The following is a 21,872-nucleotide window of genomic DNA, read 5'->3' on the forward strand; positions in this document are numbered from 1 at the left end:
CGCAGAAAGCTTTAGCTCAACTAATAAAACCGTATCACATAAGAATAATTTCTGTTCGACTACTTGTTCGGTGTTCCCTCGAAAAGTCAGCTAGGGAGTTAGCGCAGCGAGGAAGGGGAGCATCCATACTCACTTTTCAACTCACATGCAAGATGGAACTTATTCGAATGTTCAAAATCAGCCCTTTTCGTTGTATTTAACTATGTTCAATTCTAAGCAGAATAAGGGCCTTCTTATGTAACCCCTAAATATTCATTCTTTAATTTCTATTTCCTCCTGAAAAAAATCTTTCGACTGCTTACAAAGATGGACTCAGTGGAACCTTGTTTACTTGAAACATCTGTATTAGGTTGCTTCCTTTCAGAATGGCCTTGCCAACCAATAATACCATAACATTACAGGTCTAATTTTTTTTATGTGGTGCCCGACTTCTGTCCCCATTCTCTGCATCTTATACACCTGCGATTGGAGACATACACTACTTCCAGCTATGTAATTTCTATCTCATAAATCATCATCGTTCATTTTCATTTGTCAGTTAATGTCAGGAAACGTTAAAACACATATCTAAATACCGCTATAAGTTCACTGTTAAGTGATGGTTGTACAATCGCCAAATAAATTAAAATCTATTAAATATTTTCGTTTGTAGAGAGCATATATAACGCTTATCTATTATATTGTATGCTTTTCTGCTGATTCTTTTTAGAGAGGTAGGAATATGTATAAATAAAGATGATGACGATGTTTAAAATATATTTTATTCATTTCACTTATATAGCATTGTTTCTTTAGCTAGGAGTTGCAGCCAATATTCACAGAAAGCTTTGAATTACTTTATAATTTCAAACAGGGCATATGGCTAACATTTTGACAGCAGCTGGTTTTAAAACATTCCTTTGCCGCATGATAAATATTTCCTATATGAAGAGATAGATTATCCTAATAAGTCTATCAATCTTATCATATAAACCTCTGAACCTGGGAATTCGTTTTCTAGACTAAACTCTATAGTATATTACGACTAATTATAAATTACAAGTAGTACATAATATAGTTTTGAGTCCAGGTGGTTATATGATATCTGCCTTCAAACGAAAGCAAAATATGACACAATATTAAATTTATTGCTGAGTCAGCACTTTGTTGGTATTCGTTTTTAAATATGGTTCTCGTTCACATTTAATCATCCAACTGGTAATATGACAGACAACCTGTTATCCAATATGTTAAGACCAAAGGTTACTTGATCTATTTAAATTTTCAAAAAGAACAAGAACACACAAATCTGCATTGGCTTCATTTGGTTTGGTTTGGTTGTTTTGTTTTACGGCATATCAACCCTTTTCAGGTTATTTAATGCCGAATCTGGTGATTTTGAAGAACGATTTTTTTAATATAGTATATTTGTTTTTTAAGTCGTATTCTATTTAACCCATAGTTAGGACCCTAACAGGTGCTACCACTCCGGATCAGAATGGACCTGAGAGCAATGGCAATTAAAGGGTGGCTCCACACACCCTAAGGCCTGCAAGCTGGGGCCCTCACCATCGGATATAGTTTAAGGTCATATCCAGGATCTGGCTTCATTTGCCAAGCTCAGTAAAGACATTATACTCATAACCAAGTATAAGATTTCTCAAAGTCGTCCCAATATTGTATCACAAGTGAGGCACACTGTGGTATAAGGCTATGAATCTGTCACCTGACCTTTGTTAATGGAAAGATCTATTGGCTTAAATGAAGGATTATTTGAACCAGGTCTCATATTTAAAATATTAACATGACACCATATTATACATCACTCAAATCCACCATAATATCGTATTTTGATTCAATTTATACATTTATATTTATTTTATAATTTTAATGTAACCTACCTGGTGGAATCAGAAACACCAATAACTGCAACTAAAAGAGAAAGAAAATCCAAATAAAGTACATTACAAAAATTACATAAATAAAAAAATGAAAGTTGGAAGTAAAAAAATTAATAGTGAGTGGTGTGAGGTGATGTTTTTGAATGGCGGTTCTTTCTCCTGTCTGTAGGTACATCAGTATTGTAGCTGACAGCAGACCAAGAAGTTTGCAAGATTAATATAGCAACATTTTGCCGGTAAACTGATTGAGCACCAATAACTGTTATAATAAAAAATATATATATATTAACAAAAAAAAAAATATGGCCCAAAATGACATCCTCACTTTATGTTTCGTCACTTCTTTCAGCTTGCAGACTAACCCCCTTTTACTGAACTGAAGATAATCAAGTCAAACAAAACAACACTTACAAAAATAAAAGCAGACAAGAAATGTCGATAAAGCACTTACCCCCCCCCCCATTTCGGAACAGCAGCATCAGAAAGGTGACGGTGGCTCAGTGGTTAACAAGACGGACTGACAACCTGGGTGTGCCAAATTCAAATTCAGATTGTTCCACACAAGCACTTTTACTTGGGGACGTTGGCAACCTTCACATAGTCTCTCCAGTAAGTACCCGATATCTTTCTAGAAATAATTCTTAACAGAAAGATACCAGAGAAAAGAATGCCAACAAATCATCATGAATGATGCTCACCAAACAAACAAGTAGCAGTGTCAATATCACAGTTTTCTGGAAGTATTGAGAACGTAACTGGTTAGAATTCATGCACTCCAAACTATGTTAAGCACCGAATTACACAGAATACGAAACTGACTGATCACATTGACACACCAGTTTTCGTTAGGTCAACGTTGAGCGTAGGAGTACATAATTGGTTATTTGGGAATACGACATTATGCATGCGAGTGTTTTGTTTCTAGTCATCTTGGACTTGCGTCAGAAAATGCGTTAGGGTTAGGGATTATGCAGCTATCTTTTCACAATAAACCCTTGAACAGGTTACTGTACAAGGGTTATTCCTTTTCTCTCTAGACTGAATAGAGAATTAATATTTCTAGGAATATATTGATTAGTGTATTTATTTCATGATATATGAACCCTTTGGCGGCATTAGTTTAAAAATGATTACAATAGATTTGAACTCAACATAGCTGATTCAATAAATATTAACTGTAAAACCAACAACGTCACGAAATACTTACTGTTATCGCAACGATAAAGGCTGTTGTGTCTTTGAAGAGAACCATATTAGCTGAAAGTAGATTAAAATAATCTCGTTAGTAAGACCCGAGCAGACACACACACACACACACACACACACATACACACACACACACACACACACACACACACACACACACACACACACACACACACACACACACACACAGTGATCGGGAGAGAGCACGAGGAAAAAGAGAGCAGGGAGAGAGAGGTTAATGTTATAACCAAAAATATTTTCAACCGATTTAAACGATTTTAATATTTAATTTTGATCGATATTTTATTTTTGATTAGCCATAGATAAAGGAACAGAGGAGCTTTTAACCATATACTCAGAAGTCCTCTTATTATCAGCCATAACACCGGTACAAATTTAATTTGAAGATAATTGGGATAGCTTCCGTACATTTATATCTGATCTACCTCTGCATTCCATGTTTAAAAAGGATGTGTCCTCTATAGTATTAGACCTAACTGAATGGTTAATTGTAGGTATTGACCATTTCATACCCTCTAAAAAGTTTCAGCAAAAACCTAACAGCCAGCCATGGTTCTCTCCAGAATGTGCTGCTGCCATTGCGCACAGAAATCACTTTTTCCACTGCTTCAAACGTAATAGATGTATGGAAACTAAAGCCGTTTTCAGGACTGCCAGCAACCATTGTAAGAAAGTAATAAGGAACGCAAGAGTGTTGTATGCTCAATCTGTTAAGTCCAAAGTAGCTGAGCAGCGGCTTGGTTCCCACCAGTTTTGGCCAATAGCAAACAGAATCCTGAACAGAAGCGTGTGCTCCATCCCAACTATTATCAATGGACCTGAGGTAATCTCGTCAGCATCAGACAAAGCCAAACTCTTTGTCAAGAACTTTGCAGCTAATTCTACCCTTTGCGACCAAGACCGCCAACCCCCAATATTTCCTCCTGTATCAGAAAACACGCTATGTGATATACGTATATCTGTACGTGATGCTGCGAAGCTAATCAAAAACCTTGATTCGAGTAAAGCAACTGGCCCTGATGGTATTCCAATTATAGTACTCAAAAAACTTCAACCTGAATTAGCGCCCATACTTACAAAACTGTTTAAACGTTGTCTTAAGGAGAATAGTTTCCCATCTCCCTGGAAAATCTCATCAGTATGCCCTGTATTTAAGAATTCAGGTGATCGCTCATCCCCCTCTCAGTACAGGCCAATAAGTCTCCTGTGCGTCATGAGTAAGTTGCTAGAATCTGTGTTAAATACAGAAGTAATCAAACATCTCAACAAAAATAACCTTCTTAGTGACACTCAATATGGTTTCCGTTCTGCTAGATCTACAGCAGATGTCCTTACAGTTATATCGCATAGGATTAGCAAATCTCTCGACGGTGGCAATCTTTCTAGGGCAATTGCTCTTGACATATCTAAAGCCTTTGATAGGGTATGGCATAAAGGTTTACTTCATAAGATCGCTAGCTATGGTATAGCTGGAAAAGTCTTCTCAATTATTAAATCATTTCTTTCTGATAGGTTCATAAGAGTAGTAGTTGAGGGGCAAAAATCAGAAGCTCACAGTATTAATGCTGGTGTCCCTCAGGGATCCATCCTGGGCCCAACTCTTTTCCTGATCTACATTAATGATCTTCCAAATCATATCCTTACATCATTTGTAGACATTTATGCTGACGACACTACCATTTATGGTACCACATCTAAGACAGTAAACGACCAAGTTCTCTCCAATTCTCTCTCTTCTGATCTTGAGCACGTAGTACAATGGGGAAAGGAGTGGCTGGTTACTTTTAATGCATCTAAAACCAAGCTTCTCTCTTTACATCATCAACATTCTAATCCACATTTGTCATCAATTGAAATGAATGGCTCTCGTCTTCAGGAGGCCTCAAGTTTTGACAGGCTTCTGGGCTTGACCATTACTCCTGATCTTAAATGGAACACGTATATCAAATCTGTTGCCAAGGCCGCTGGAAAAATGGTGGGATCTTTCTATCGATCCAGTAGATATCTCACTGCTGATGCTATTCTCTACCTATATAAGAGCCAGGTACGTCCAAGGATGGAATACTGTTGCCACATCTGGGCAGGAGCTGCTAGAAAGGACTTGTCCTGCCTTGATAGAGTTCAAAATAGACTTCGTAGCCTCGTAGGAGATGTCCTTTTCTCCTCCTTGCAACCTCTATCTCACAGAAGAGATGTTGCGAGTTTGTCTCTGATGTATCGTTATTTTCATGGAAAGTGTTCAACTGAGCTTCAATCTATGGTCCCCCCTCGCCAAACTTTCACAAGAAACACTCGTCTAGCTGTAAACACTATCAATAATTTCCCCCACTCTTTATCTGTGCCTAAACCTAAACGTAGATTCCATGAACAAAGCTTCTTTCTTAGAACTGCACGCCTGTGGAATTGTCTTCCGTTTTCCTGCTTTCCGGCTGACTACAATATGGTTGTGTTCAAGTCTAAAGTAAATAAGTTCTTGATGAGCCGTTCCATATAAGTTATTAAATTTACCAAATTTTCATTACTAATGATTACTATATTGACCAATTTCTACTGTACACTCTTTAACCCTTATCCTTGAGTGGCCTCTGGGCCTTGATAATGTGGTGATGCCTTTGTAAAAAAAAGAAAAAAAAAAAAAAGATATTCACTGTTAGCAAATCATATTATGTTTTAATTAGCTAATTTAAAGTGGGTTTCTTAAAGAAAATGTTTTCAATAATGATATATCTTTGCTATTTACGGAATATCAGAATCGACAAAAATTATGATATAGCCAAGAAAACCTAATTCAACAATTATATTATGGAGAAAATGGGAACGAAGAAAGTAAAAAAAAAAACAAAAAACAAAAAACATTAGTCTTTATGTAGTTATTAATGTCATCAACTATAATTGTCTTGGTGGATCGATCAATTAGTGTGTCGGATTTGCAGGCAGCAAGTTCGAACCTCACTCGGGCATAAGTGTATTTACTTTGATTTTATCCTCAAGCCATTTTTAATTACAATATTAAGCAAATTGTTTAGTTGTACTCTTCTTCTTTCTGTAATGTACGCAATTGTAAAACAATACGACCCACTGCGATGCTAGTCTCTCTATATAAAAGTAAATGTTTGTTTGTGTATTATAGCAATCAACATGCTAACAGTTAGGACATTTTAATATGTTTCAACAAGGATTCATTTTTTTCACGGAATCTAAAAACACCATTAAAATTTTTCTTCCATTCCATCTTGGGTCATCAACAATTCAGCTAATATTATCACACCAGATACTGGTTATACATTCATCAACGTGGGTTTGGGAATAACACCATAATGGAAAGGGGTGAGAAATACAATGCCATGGTTAGTCGAATTAAAAATAAATATAAACCACCTGAACGATTCTGACGATACCACGGTTCTTATGCTGCATAAGTACCAGGAAATGATAATGGAAGCCGTGAGAAAATACGATGTAACCAACCTATCTACAGTTATTCAAGTAATAAATAAGCTCTTGGAATTACACTAGCACATGCTTGTCCTTTAACTCTAATGATATCAATGATACAACAAACTTCTGAACATAGCTTTTTAATATACTTTCTCTACATCTTATCAGCTGCCTCTATTAATTTACACTTATTGAATACTAACTGATTATTATGTTTCAATCTACCAGTAGTGTGATCTTCCAGTGTTTCACAGGCAAGTATTAAATCATCAGTATCTGTTCTGGACAACTCGAACGAAACTCCATAGACAATGTTTCTCAGACACAAATGACAAATGAATTAAAAAGAGAACTTAATGTATCCGCTTTCGGCCTCAATCACCGCCTTGATACGGGTCCGGAACTGAGAGTATGCCTTTTCCACAAGCGCCGGCAGGAGCTCGGCAAATACTTGGCGGATAGCGGCGATCAGGTTGGCTTTGCTGTTGTGGGAGGACATATTGATGATGTTCTGGACGTAAGACCAAACGAAGTAGTCCAGCGGGTTCAGATCGAGAGAGAAGGGTACAAAGTCATAGCACTCCTTTTAAAGCAAAGCCTGGTTGTCTTTGGACTTGTGGGCCGGCGCCGAATCCTGCTATTACACTCACGGTCTAATAGCGGCCACCTAATTGCACCAGGGAATCACCACACTCTTCAGCATATCCAGATACTTTGATGTTGAATTTCAAGATGTGAGGTGGCATTATGTTATCCTTACTTAAAACCACACCAAAGTGGCTGGAAAATTTGTTTTCATCACCCTGAGCACATCTCTGTTATCCATGAATTTTAATGGTGCTGGCAATGACCCTGTTGTCATAACTTGGATCGATAGAAGAATGACTTATACAGCAATGCATCTCCGATCTCGCTCGTTGAACACTGTGCCGCTTTCAGATACGATAGAAGGTTTCTTTCGCTCTTGGGATTTATACATAAGTGGCCAACTAGTAGATTATCTGAAAAAAAAGGAAACCCGTTTTCATCAAACTGGCATCCCATTTTGTAACAGAACTGCATCTATACTTGCAGTCGATGCATCCACCTGTAACATCATGGATTCCTTTAAGTCAAAATATTGGAGTGCTTTATTTCTTCTTTGATTTCCTTAAATATTTTTGTTGCTAGGATGACCATGTGAATTAATTTCTTTTTGATGTCAAGTCGCGAAGGGGTTTAGTCAAGGTTGCGATTCGTGCCGAAAATTTATTCAGGTCATTAACCAATCTTAGGAAACTAGTGAATTGTTTTACATCCTCGAGCGGTTGCATTTGCATAATCACCTCTACTTTCTTAGGTTCAGGTTTGATGCCCTGTTTCGAAATGATGTTCCCCCCTCCCCCCCAAAAAGGGTACTTCGAATGTTTTTACATTGAGTTGAGTTTGCAGTTTTTTCTCCTGCCCAAAGCATTAATTGCTTAAGTGCTTCATCTTCTTCGAATCCATATACGATTATGTTATCACATATAGAAAGGACGTTTTTAAGGTCACCAAAATTCATCCTGGCCACATTTTACATCCATAGGAAACTGTTGAACATGTATCTACCTTATGGTGTTATAAATGTCGTAAGTCTTCTGGAATTCTCGTCCAGTTTTAGATACCAGTACCCAGATTTAATGTCGACGGTTGTGAACCATCTTGCGCCATTCAGCTCAGCGGTGGCGTCCTCAAACGTTGGAGTAGCATAATGTAGTCTGCACACTGCTTTATTTAAATCCCGAGGGTCAAGGAATAGTCTGACCGAACCGTCGTTTTTGGTCACACACACAAATGAGTTCAACCATGGTGTTGGTTCAGTCATTCAAGGTAGTATGCCTTGTGCCACTAAGGAGTCTAATACATTTTTAAGTTCTCTTTTAAAGCAATCGGGATTCGTCGTGGTAGGTGTATAACTGGCGGCACTTTGGGGTTCATATGAATAGTATATTCACCAGGTAGACAACTAATAGCATCAAATACGTCAAGGAATTCCTAGGTGATTTTTTTCTTACATTTAAATTCCCTTTCCAACTCGATCTTGGCATTGGAACGGGTTTTGTATATTTTTTGTGATGCTTGGTCATCGTTTGTTTCACCTGATGATTTTTGAACTGTCTGTATCGACTTATTTCACAGCTAAATTTAGGGTCACTAGCCCTAACTGCCTCGATGTCTGCAGTCCTATTGTAATGTTATGACCCTTTAGGCTGTGATCATAGCGTAGTATCTGTTAACTGTGGCAAGCGGGAGCAATGGTCAAAACATTATTATTATTGTTATTGTATTCTTATTAATTGATTTGAGCGACGGATGCTCGCTGGATCAGTTATTATGATTAGAAGAATAAACAATTAAATTGCGAAAGAAATGATTGACGTGTGAATCGCAAAAAGAATGTGAAAATAGAAAATATATGTAAACATTATTTAGGGGTTTTGAATAAACAAATAACTAGGTGGATTAGATTGGTATGAGACACGTAATTAGGTGACGTGGGAGAACACGTGATGTAGTTAGTTTTGGAGAGATTCAGAGAGTTGAGGATTGACCACCAGAGCAGACAGACGTCTAGACAAGAGTGGACAGACAGCTAGGAGCTGGCTGTATGAACAGAAAATGTAGACTAACAGCAGATCTTGTAAAAACCAATTGAGACAACTGTAATAAATTTATTACAAAAATATAAAGAGTTGTTTTAATGGTTTCACAAATAAGAACAGTTGTCTTAATTATATGGTGCTGATCGCTTCATGGTTGTCACGGAGCAACGGGAAGATACAGAAGAACTCTCCAGAAAAAAGGTATGAAGCATATATTATTCTTCTTACATATGAACTGTAAAAATATCCCGTGTGATAAGTCGGATACAACATGATTCAGTTTACACGTCAATATCATGTCCTCATACAAACATGCATACGATTTAGACGTTTATTATCTGTCTGTTAAAAGAACAATATCTTACGTCCACTAGATAACACATGACACGTTTTAATATATCATCTTCTCCAAATATAAACCAATATACAACACTATCAATATGAATCAACTTTTGAATCAACAACATGGAATGTTGCACCGACAAATTTGTTGCGGAATCTTACCCCTAGTCGGCATGTCCCTTCGTGGTCAATTGTTGTTCTACAGAATGCAATTAACCATATAGCTGTTGCTTTGAGTGATACTCCATGTAGTTTTTTGTATATTTTCTTGGGTAAAAGGTTGTCTATAGCACCTGTATCAACCTTCGCATCGATGTGTATTTGCCTCTGACTATTGCCAATTTTTAATTTAGCATATGCCTTCGCAATGGATGATGGCAACTGTTGAATGGAGTGGAAATAAATGTTTTCTCTTGAACCACTAATATTACTTTCGCCTTGCGTCATCATGTGGATTCGCCTGTTTTTATGCCACTATGACTGTGTTGTTCTTTTCTATATTTGTTTTTTATCTCCCATCTTGAAGGGGCAAACGATGGCAAAGTCTCCTTTTGTTGCATAATTTTCCTTTTGCTGGGCACTCTCCTCGAGGATGTCCTTTGCCACAATGTCCACACTATTGGCTTTTTACTATTCCTATCCTGAATTGTATGTGTACTGCTCTGTTCCACTGGGATGCATATCGCTTCTGTGGTCCGTTTTGGTCGCAGGTCACTAAATGTGAACATCTACTGGTTGAACGGCTCCACATATGAAGCTATCTCTGTCGCAGGGGATCTTTCGCAATGTATCTCAGCATCGTAGGACCCGTCAATCGATTCAGTCGCAATTAATATCACCTTTGGGTTAATATGCTGCTGCTTCGTCGATCTGTCACGCTGAAAGGAAATCAATCTCATGCACACAAAAAGAAGACTGACTCGATTATCTATTCTACTGGTTAATTCAAGATAGATGTACAGTTTCAGCGCAGGGACTCATTTATGTAGTGGGGTGACGGGGTGGATCGAGGCGCTTCCTGGACCAATCGAAACTAATTATGTCACCTCAGGGGAAGTCCCATCTTCCTCGCCTGCGATTGCAGGTCCGTTTTTCACGATCGAAACGTTAACCCCGTGACCTCGCCGGTCTGACAACTGCACTCAAAGGCCAAACAAGTCTGAGTCATCACTCGTTAACATCGGAAACGAAATTATGTTTCGTAATGTCTCTCAAAGTGACATCAAATGGTCATTTTCATCCAAAACAATAAAATTTATAGCTCGATCTTTCTTTCAGCAAGGTTTGGTCGCTGTCGCCCGGGCATACAACGATACTTAACAAATAAAGGAATCATATCTGCCTGGCATTCTCCAATGTTTTGGGAGCCTCATCGTCCCCCAGTGGGGAGCCCAATTACTCCCTGGGACGGTCATGTCACACTTCAACTTGCTTACAAAACGCCTCCTCTGTCTCTACTATGCGTAGCGCTCTCGCTATAGTCAGATCATTACCTTTAATTAAGGATTTCTGCGTTGACTTTAGATGTAAATAGATCGACTACAATCCTAGTATCGTCTACTATTTGGCCGTATTCACACTGTTTGGCTATTTGACGAATTCGTTTAAAAAATGAGTGTGCCGATTCATCTGAATTTTGTTTGCACTGCAGCAGTTCGTGTCTTACCACGCAAAAATGCGACCTTGGGTTTGCATACTGTCTAAATTATTTAATGTAGGTTTCGATTGACCTTTCTTCTTTATGCAGAAAGACAAATGTGTCACTTATTTTTTTGTCCTTGGACACCAGCCCATAACTAAAGATATCATAGTTAACATTGTGCATTGGAACTTCAAAATTAAGCCTGACTTGCCGAATAAATCTGTTCATTAATTTGGCGAGGTTTGCACTGGACCAATCTATTGCTGGTGGTGGAACTTGGGATGGATCTATCATGTTAAACAATATCGATTTAGTATAAGATAATTATCTTACTTTTCGTGTTTAGCGGCTACGCACATGGTCGTCTTTTTGTAAAAATTCGTGTGGAAAAACAAATGTCACTGCTTATTCATCATTTCCAATTCAATTCGTTTTGGTTATGTTGGGGACTTAATCTGATAGGATGGTTGTAATACAGAATGGATAAGAAAGAACGAAAGCTAAAGAATACAAACTTTATTTACAAAAGACGCCATGACAGTAAGTGTACAAGGTTATTAACTCTTTCTAACTTCCGATTTGCCCAAGGGGCTTAACTAACACAGCACATACAAGAAGTGATTACACGATTTTATTAAGACGAAGATTGCACTGTTTTTATGAATGAATATAAAAGATAATGATAGTAAATTTATAGATTACAATCTTCTGCTAAATTATCGATCCTTGAGATTCTTCTATTTAATGTGGTGAAAAGAAAAATAAACCTAAAAGTTATTATTTTAGAATTTAGAGTGCGAGATCAGTTTCATGTAAAATTTAATGTAAAATGATCGTCAATTTCAGGGTCATTCGCGCTTTTTATGACATATTTTCCTGTAAAAGATACATTCTGTGTATGTGTTTTTTGTTTTGAGGGGTGTTGATGCTGAAAATTTAGTAAAAAAAAATCATTACTCACTCTACCACTAACCATAAGTCCGGGGGAAAGCCTCCTCTCAACTTTCGCAACTTCATGTAAAACTACGATAGGCCGAAAAAGTAGAAACCTATTAAATAATACGTACAGAACTACAAATTAAATAACTACTGTGTTAATCTACAATAATACGAATAATCAAATAAATTAATTTTCTTGCAAATAATTTGGAAGGTTGAAAATAACTTTGATGTCTTTATTTTTATACATCAGATTTAAAATGTTTACACGCACCTTTGTCATATAAAAGAACTTTAATATGTTTTGGCCATCCTTGACATAACATTTTCACTTGCCTAAAAATGTTTTACGATTCTAATTGTATTTTATGTGGACTTATTGTTTTCGACATTCTATCATTGATTTGGACGGGATGTAGCTACTATTTGTGATCATGCCAGATAGAGGGCTGTGAGAAGTTGAACATTAATATGTTTAATTTTATATTTCAGATTTTTTTTTTTTTTTTTTGCATAAAAGAGCCATAACATGTTTTGGTCATCTTTGACATAACACTCTCACTCACTTAAAAATGTTATTACATTTCTAATTGTATTTTATGTGGATTTATTGTGCTGACAAGTGAGTTATATTATATACTTACCTCAACACGGTTTTTATACGGGGAAAATTCAACTTACAAAAGTGTGGGCTGGGACTTCGTTTTTGCGACAAGTATAAATACCTGCATAGGTAAAAGTGTTTTAAATTTGAATTTCTATTTTTTTTTTTTTTTTAGATTTTATCTTTATATTAATTGATATTAATATATCTCACAGTTTATTTTTAAATACTGAAGATAATCAAATACAACTATTATACACGATATATAGATATTTTTTCTTGGGTGTGTGTGTGTGTGACGTAGTCGGCAAAATGCTATGAATAAAACTGCAATGCAAGAGATTTCTTTTTCCATACCAAAACACATTTTTAAGAGATTGTTTATTTATACAATATACACCATGATGAATTTACTTTGGTATATCAATTATTAAACAAAATAGTTTAATATAGATAATTTGAATAAAAGATAAAATAATGCACGGACTTACCAAGTGTTCTTCTGTCACTCTTCAAATGGAATGCACTTTTTTACTTTCAATTTCATGTTGATTATGTTATGTTTTAATCACGCCTTAAAAATAGTTTCAGTTTCAAACAGGGAAATATTTTTACTCTCTCAAACACACACACACACACACACACACACACACACACACACACACACACACACACACACACACACACACACACGCGGATTCACACACGCAGATATACTAGCATGAAAACCTGACGTTATCCAGGATTGAATGATGATCAACGGATGTTTCACACTCCCATCTTTTTATTATCACCGAAATCGATGAAATCGCTCATTTTTTAAATCAAATCGATTGATTGTCTGCTCTGGTTGGGGAACCATCGCGGTGCACCGGGAGGAAACTTCACATGCCTCCCCGCAGTTACTTAGTTCATAATACATTGTAGTCTACATTGCACTGTAGAGAACCTACTATTGATTTATTTATTGTTTTTTTTTTTAATATATAATGGTTTGAATTAAAGTTTAGAATGCAGACGCTAAGTATCATGCTTCAATTGTGCTCTAAACAGAAAAATTCATTTCGAACACGCCCCTGTTATATTGAAGAACATACTGTTAATTGTATTTGCCTGGTCTGATTGCTTGTGAGGTGATAATGACTTGAATTTTAGTTTAAAATGAAAAACTCAAGTGTCATGGTGCATTTGTGCTTTAAATAGAAACAATCATTTCGAATGCAGCCCTGTCATATCAAAGAACCTACTGCTGATGTTATATATCGGGCCTTTCGGCATGTGTGGTAATAAAACTTCTCAAATGCATCTTTGATGTTAGGCTGTGTAAGGTGTTAACTTTGGTTAAAATCGCCTGTTCCTTCTTTCATCGAATTATTTTAATTATCGATTATCGATATTTATTGAATACATTCCGATACAAAATCTATCTAAGAACACTGCCAGACACATAAAGTACCTTCTTGTAAAATTTCATAAAAATCAGCCCAGCAGTTTTCGACCCATTGGGAACGAAGTCACACACAAACACACATCACGGTGCATCGGAGAGAAGGTTCACATGCATTCCTGCTGTGCATTAATCTAGAATATACCTTAGTCTACATTGCACCGTAAAGAACTTACTGTTGATTTTATAACATTATTTTATGACTGGAATAAAAGATTAAAAAGCAAAAGTCAAGTATCATGATTCAATTGTGCATCAAACTGAAACAAACATTTTGAACGCGCCCTGGTCTTATCAAAGAAACAACTGTTGATTTTATACACCGAGTCCTTCTGCTAGTGCGGTGATAAAAGTTCTCAAATGCAATTGTTATGTTAGGCTGTATAAGGATGTTAACTTTAGTTCAAACCTGACTGTTCCTTATTTAATCGGATTTTTCGATTACCGATTTTCGTTAATTATAAAAGGCATTCCGGTATAAAACCCATCTAAGAACACTCCCAAGCACATAAAGTACATTTGTGTGAAATTAAAAAAAAATCAGTCCAGCCGTTTCAGAATCCATAGAGAACGTATTCATACGCACACAAACAAATTGTTTTGTATATATATATATATATATCACATGGACAGGCTTATCCTTCCGGCATTCACAAACAATACCTCAGTTAACATCACGTGGACTCTTAATTTAACTTTCTTCAACTTAACATCATGGCGAGGAAAAAGAGAAAAAATACAAAAGGCTGACGGGGGGGGGGGTGTTACTCCGAAATATATATCTTAAAAGTAAACACTTGTTTATTTTAATAATTTTGCGTTGTAGTTTGGCTTCAAACGTATTTCATACGTATATATATATATATATATATATATATATATATATATATATATATATTATTTTTATACTGTTTACTTACTCCAAACAAAGCACAGCGCCACTAAGTCGTAAGGGGCTACTAATAGAGACCAGATTTGCCAGGATACTATGTAGGGAGTCAGACAGCGAGATGCTTGTTCACATTATACTTGAACTTCTGAATGTCAGTACAGTCAGGGAAGCAGGGGCCTGGGAGAGAATTCCCAAGTCTAGCAGTTCGAGAGAAGAAACTATTTGAGTAGATGCCTTTATGGCATCTAAGGATATCTACAGCATAAGGGTGGGATTTTGCTGCCTGTCTGGCGATGGGTCAAAGTTTGGAGTTTGGCCGACAGTTCGGGATCTATTAGGTTGGCGACTCTTTTTTGAACCCTATCTAGGAGCGAGAGAGACTAATGGCAGATGCACCAGCCCAAATGTGACAACAATGTTCCATGCATGGGCGAATAGTGGTTTTGTTGATATATAGAATAGTCTCAGGTGTGAGTAACCTTCTAGCATGGTAGTGAGAACCCACCTTCCTCACAACAGCCTTGACAATTGCATCAATGTATTTGTTCTAATTCCTGTTTGTAAATGTTAAGCCGAGGAGCCTGAGGGAAGTACTTTCAGGTAATTTATCATCAGCCATGGCAATCAGTGGTTGAGATGGTTTCTTGTAATTATTAAAGAAAATAAGCTTAGTCTTCGCGGCATTGAACTTTACCATTCAGTTTCGGCGCCATTCTACCACAGACTGGAGGTCTTCTTATAGAGTCTTAGCTATTTCTTTCGATATGTGTTCATTAGTTTACTCCTCGAGTCTGATATAAAGCTTAGTGTCATAGCAAATATACCCATCTCAGAGACAATTTCATCAGGACGGTCGTTTATGAATATCAAGGATGGTAATGGTTCGAAGATTGACTTCTGTGGGACAACCGCATATATATCATGATGTTAAGATGTACGACCATCAAGGACAAGCTGGATATTCCTCTTATCTAAAAAAGAATTAGATTATGTTAAGTAAGCGTCCATTAATACCATACAATTAAATTTGGATAAGAAGACCATCGTGTCAAACCTTGTCAAAGGCCTTAGATATGTCTAAGGCTACTCCCCTGCCTTATCCAGAGTGTGTTATATACGTTTGGAGATTACAGTTAGAATATCTGCAGTAGAACGGCTTTGCCTGAATCTATACTGTCAGCCGGAAAGTTTATTATCTATGAGGTGGCGAACTGGCGCTTGGTTGATTAAGGACTCAAAGATTTTGATGAAAAGAGGGAGGATGCTAATGGGGCGATAATTTAGTGGGTCAGTTCTCTCGTCAAAATGTTTGAAAACTTGTACAGCAGAAGCAATTTTCTAGCAGTCTGGAAAGCAGGATATATTAAGGCATTTGTTGAAGAGTTTGGAGAGCACCAGAGCAACTTCAGCGGAACATTTTAAAAAGCAAGGATAAGATCGTGCCCACATGCTCTCGATGTGTCTAGGTTTTTTTTATGGCATCACGAACAAGAGAATGGATGATTTTCATCTATTGCCGACAAAGAAAGTAAGATCTTCTTAAAGTAAAATTTGTGTTTATCTAAACAATTGCAGCCGTTTCTACATCGTCAATACAAACGAGACATTTGTAAAAACAACGCCTGAATTTTATCAACAAATAAATCATTTTCTCTCTGATAGGTTCATAAGAGTAGTGGTTGATGGGCAGTATTAATGCTGGAGTCCCTCACGAATCCATCTTGGGCCAAACTCTCTTCCTGATCTACATTAATGATCTTCCAAATCACATCCTTACATCATTCGTAGACGTTTATGCTGACAACATTACAATCTATGGTAGCACATCAAAAACCGTAAACAATCAAGTTCTCTCTGATTCTTTCTCCTCTGATCTTGCCCATGTGGTGCAATGGAGAAAGAGGTGGCTGGTTACTTTTAATGCATCTACTACCAAGCTTCTATCTCTACATCATCTACGCTCTGATGCCAATATGGCATCAATTGAAATGAATAGCTCTCGTCTTGAGGAGGCTTCATGTTTTGACAAGCTTCTGGGATTGACCTTTACCTCTGACCTGAAATGGAACACGTATATCAAATCCATTGCCAAGGTCGCTGGAAAAATGGTGAGATCCTTCTATCGCTCCAGTAGATATCTCACTCCTGATGCAATTCTCAACCTATATAAAAGCCAGGTATGTCCAACGATACAGTACTATTGCCACATCTGGGCAGGAGCTGCTAGAAGCAGTTTATCCTGCTTTGAGTTCAAGCAGCTTATCCTGCTTTGAGTTCAAAATAGACTTCGTAGCTTAGTGGGGGAACCCCTTACCTCTTCACTGCAACCTTTTTTCCCACAGAAGAGACGTTGCGAGCCTGTCTCTTTTTTATCGTTATTTTCATGACAAGTGCTCATCTAAGCTTCAATCTATGGTCCCCTTTGCCAAACCTTCATGGAAAACACTCGGCTGGCCGAAACCACTAACAATAATTTCTAACACTCCTTGTCTGTGTCTAGATCTAAATGAAGATTCCATGAACAAAGCTTATTTCTTAGAACTGCACGCCTGTGGAACTCTCTTCTGATTGCTTGCTTTCTATCTGACTACAATCTGATTGTCTTCAAGTCCAACGTAAACAAATTCTTGATGAACCGTCCCCCTAAATAATCCAATTTACAAAATTCCCACAACTTATGTTTACTACGCTATAATTACATTGACTAATGTATACCAATTACCCCTTATCTTCGAGTGGCCTTCGGGCCTTGATATGTGGTGATTCTTGTGTAAAAGAATGATCAAATTTCAAGAAAAAATGAATATATCTCATATATTGCTTACAAAAAACTTATTTATTTCTTTTTTTTCACATGACAATTGCACTGAACAAAAAGCTATATACTAGCTATTTTTTTAGCTAAAATGTTCGCTACTGAGATAGTCATAACTGGGTTACTCTCTTTAAAGTTGGCCAAAAATATATATTTAATAAAAAAAAAGCATCTAAACTGAAACCAAATGAGATAACTACTGTTTTTCTCTTATAACATTATATATACCAAGTTAAAGGTATTCAAGAGGGAAAACTTGTGAATTAAAGCGAAGTTATTAAGAGTGCTCAACAAACAGAGCAAAATATAATATAGTTATATAGACAGATATTACATAGTCGCTATACTGAAAATGCTAATGTTTGAGACAATTGGTCGGTAAGGACCAAAAGTCCTCGTCAGACGAAAAAAATATATATTATTCAAAATATATTTATTATCTTTTCTTTATATATATATTTTTTTATTTATTATCTTTATCTTTTGTTTTTATTTTCATAATTTTTTTCTAGCTTTTCTACAGCTTTGTGGTATTATTACTTGTAACCATTACTTAAGATTTTAATTTTAAACTTTAAATTTAAAATTTCATCGTTGTAAATATGACTTATAAGTGACCCCCCCCAAAAAAAACGGGCCCCGCGTACACTTTATGTGATATCGCCATTATTTATTCACCGATTGCCCTTATTTTACAGGACATGGCAGAATTAACGACCGTGAGTACACCAAGACCTCAGTGGGAATTGGGAAAAGAATACACTGTGTTAAATTTTACTACAAGACAGGCTCGTTTAAGAAAACACAGGACAGTTTCATGCGTCAGTTCGAATGTGAAAAGGCTCCATCCAAAAACAGAATTCAGAACTGGGTGGACCACTTCGAGAGAGAACCGTCGAAACCACTCGGGACGTCCCAAGAAGCGAACAGCCGAGCTGATCGAAAGAGTGAGAGAGTCTCTCCAGCAGAGTCCGAAACGCTCTGTGCGTAAGCGAAATCAGTCCCTTGGTATGTCCCATGAGACTTGCAGGAGAGTGTTGATGAACGATATCAGGGCTTACCCATACAGAATATAGACGCTGCAGACCGTTACAGCCTCAGACAAGAAGCAAAGGAGGGCTATGGCAGCCAAGATGCTCGAGAAGATCGAGGAGGCACCAAGTTTCCTTAACCTCTTTTGGACCTCAGATGAAGCCCACTTCCATCTTGATGGAAAGGCGAACTCCAAGACAAATGTCTTCTAGGGGTCCTCCAGACTCAATGAAGTAGCCACCAAGCCTCTGCATTCTCCTAAGTGCACGATGTGAGCTGCAATCTCGGCCAGAGGCATCATCGGACCAATCTTCATCGAAGAATCTGGCGCAGCAGTGACAGTCACCGAGGAGCGGTATGTGAAGGTCCTCAAAACCTCCAAGAGTGATGTCCAAACCATCTATCCGTCGCTCATGAACAAGTTCTGGTTCCAGCAGGATGGAGCAAGTTCTTACACCTCAAACCTGTCCCGAGATTGGCTGAAAGAGAACTTCGGAGGCCGAGTGATCAGTCTCAAGACTGATTTTGAGTGGGCACCCCATAGCCCGGACCTAAGCTCCCCAGATTTATTTCTTTGGGGCTATCTTAAGGACAGAGTCTACGCAGAGAAACCCAGAACCATCACGGACCTCAAGGAAGCCATCAGGGAGGAGATGAGAGCCATTACCAATTTGGTCTGTAAGGACGTCATGGACAACTTCGTGCTGTGCCTCAAGAAATGCACGGAGCTAAATGGAGGCCATCTAGAACATATACTGTAGAACGGAGAAAAAAAGACCAAAGACACTAATGTTTTGATGTGATGTTTTGAATATAATAAACTAGTTATGACCAAAGTTTCATTTCATTCGGACAAAACACTAAGAGACGTAGCCTAATTAGAGTTTTTTTTTGGGTCACCCTGTATAACCTAATTATCCATGCATTAGGTTTTTTCAGGTCTTATTGATTAATTAAAATAGATACACTCTCATATATATATGTGTGTGTATGTGCACTCGACTAGGGCACTAACACGTATATGCGTGTGTGTAAATGTGTCTGGATGTAAGCTCTGTGTGTACGCTTGTTTTTATCTACCCAACCCCTTGTGCTGGCCTCTTTCCTTCTTGATATTTCCTTTACGACGGTCAGAATTCGTATTTTGACCCTCTCAGCCCCTTCTTCATAGATGATTTTAAATATGTTCACCCCTTCCCATGTCTTATGACAATGTAATCACATTAACTCTTTTTTCTTCTTCCATTTTTCTATTCTTTCTCTTTCTTTTCTCTTTCTTTTTGTTTTACTCTGTTAAGTCTTGACGATGACCTTTTCCCCTTCCGCTTTCTATGTGTGGAGTCTAAAAACGCCACTTCACCCTCACATGGGAGAATTGAAGAAATATATTTATTTTAATAAAAATAAAACGTAAAATTTAAAAGAGAGGGGTGAGGGTGAAGATGCTTCCAGTGGTACGAGGACTTTTGGTCCTTACCAATCAATTGTCAGAAACATTAGCATAATCAATGTAGCTACTAGGAAATATTTATCTATATAAATAAAAATATTATATATATATATATATATATATATATATATATATATATATATATATATATTGCTATGCCACATGAACTTTGAGTTATTAATATTTTTATTTTAATAAAAAATTGTATTTTTATTTAAATAGTTTATCCCTTCTCTCTCCCTCTTTCTCTCTCTCTCTCTCTCTCTCTCTGGACTCTCCCGTCGATTTCGACGTATGAACTTCTGCCACAAAAACTAAATTTCTCGAAAATCCACACAGATAATTTGTTTATAGTGGTGAAGGCTTTGTATAGAATCAACCACACTTTTTGGCATTACTGCTAACCTTTGTCGGTGCAGATGACTGCTACAGGACAGAGTATACAGTTGACCACAGCTTTTTTTTTACATCAGAGTTACCTTCTCCTAGATGCATGTTTTAACGAAGCCTGGGGTGCATTTCTCACAGTGAATTAATGCGTCACATATACCAACGTGGAAATTTCTACGAGTCGGTGCGGTACATACGGTGCCTAACCTTCCTAAATGGTCACCCATCTGGTACTGGCCAGGTTCAACGTTGGTTAACTTCGGTAATCTGGCGAGAACTGCTGTATATACGCGGATCGACCAACATTTTGTCATTTCCATATAATCATCAGGAATCCAAAACGAATCTCATATAAGTTTAAAATAAAATCTTTCCAGAATACAGCGGAAATTGAAGAGATGTAAGTGAAAGTTATATTATCTCTTCCCGATTTTTGATGGTACCTCCTTTCACTCCAACTCAATCTCTAGGTAAATTTAAGACTTCGCACCTTCTCCCCACAAAACCAGGGCTTTTGCCCATTACCGACTATAAATACATTTGACATACATTACTTGATAATTGAGCTTACAAAGACAATCCAAAATAGCAAACTTAACATATATTATAAATATTAAAGACTTAATATTTATAAAGTAATCCTAACAAAATATAAAAGCTCAATAAAACCAAATAGAAAATAGAGCTTATAATAAGAACAAAGAATTAATAAAACATGTTGAAAACACTTTAAGAAGAGGTAAAAACGTATTTAATTTTTAAAAAGGAGACATAAATTCAGTGAATTGTTCTTAATCCGCGGAGTTTCGATACCACATGAACTTAGAATATAGGAAGTCCAGAATGAATGAAGACTTGATGGTAAATCCAAGAAGCAAAGAAAGTTTAAAAAGAAGAAAGATTTTTATTAAATAGTCAGAATTTCAATGTCGGCAAAAACGCGAAGGTTCAGAGTGAAAACAATCCTTAATCGTTTGTTTCCCCATTGTCCCATGTTTTAATGATATAAACATATTACAATCTTTCTTTTTTTTTTGCATTTTATGAATAACAATTATAAAGTGCTGTTTCATCTAATGCCATAACCAGCGAATTCTTAGCTCGGCTATACTAGTAATTTGTTAATATCTTTCTCTTCTTTGAAAAGAAG

At 36.9% G+C, this 21,872-nt stretch overlaps 1 protein-coding gene across 6 annotated transcripts in view; it reads right to left on the minus strand.

Annotated features, from left to right (window-relative positions):
• The window catches only part of LOC145293051 (uncharacterized), a 194,114-nt gene that overhangs the window by 30,048 nt on the left and 142,194 nt on the right, over positions 1-21,872 (minus strand). For all 6 annotated transcript variants that reach the window (XM_080139389.1, XM_080139371.1, XM_080139400.1 and 3 more), the window contains 2 exons: positions 3,088-3,137; positions 1,881-1,911 (listed from right to left, as the gene is read on the minus strand). In XM_080139389.1, coding sequence (XP_079995515.1) covers positions 1,881-1,911; positions 3,088-3,137 — 81 coding nt within the window. The remainder of the gene's footprint in view (positions 1-1,880; positions 1,912-3,087; positions 3,138-21,872) is intronic.

This window comes from Euprymna scolopes, chromosome 2 (genome assembly GCF_053919585.1).
Source record: "Euprymna scolopes isolate OS-2025 chromosome 2, ASM5391958v1, whole genome shotgun sequence".
NCBI classification, from domain to species: Eukaryota; Metazoa; Mollusca; class Cephalopoda; order Sepiida; family Sepiolidae; genus Euprymna; species Euprymna scolopes.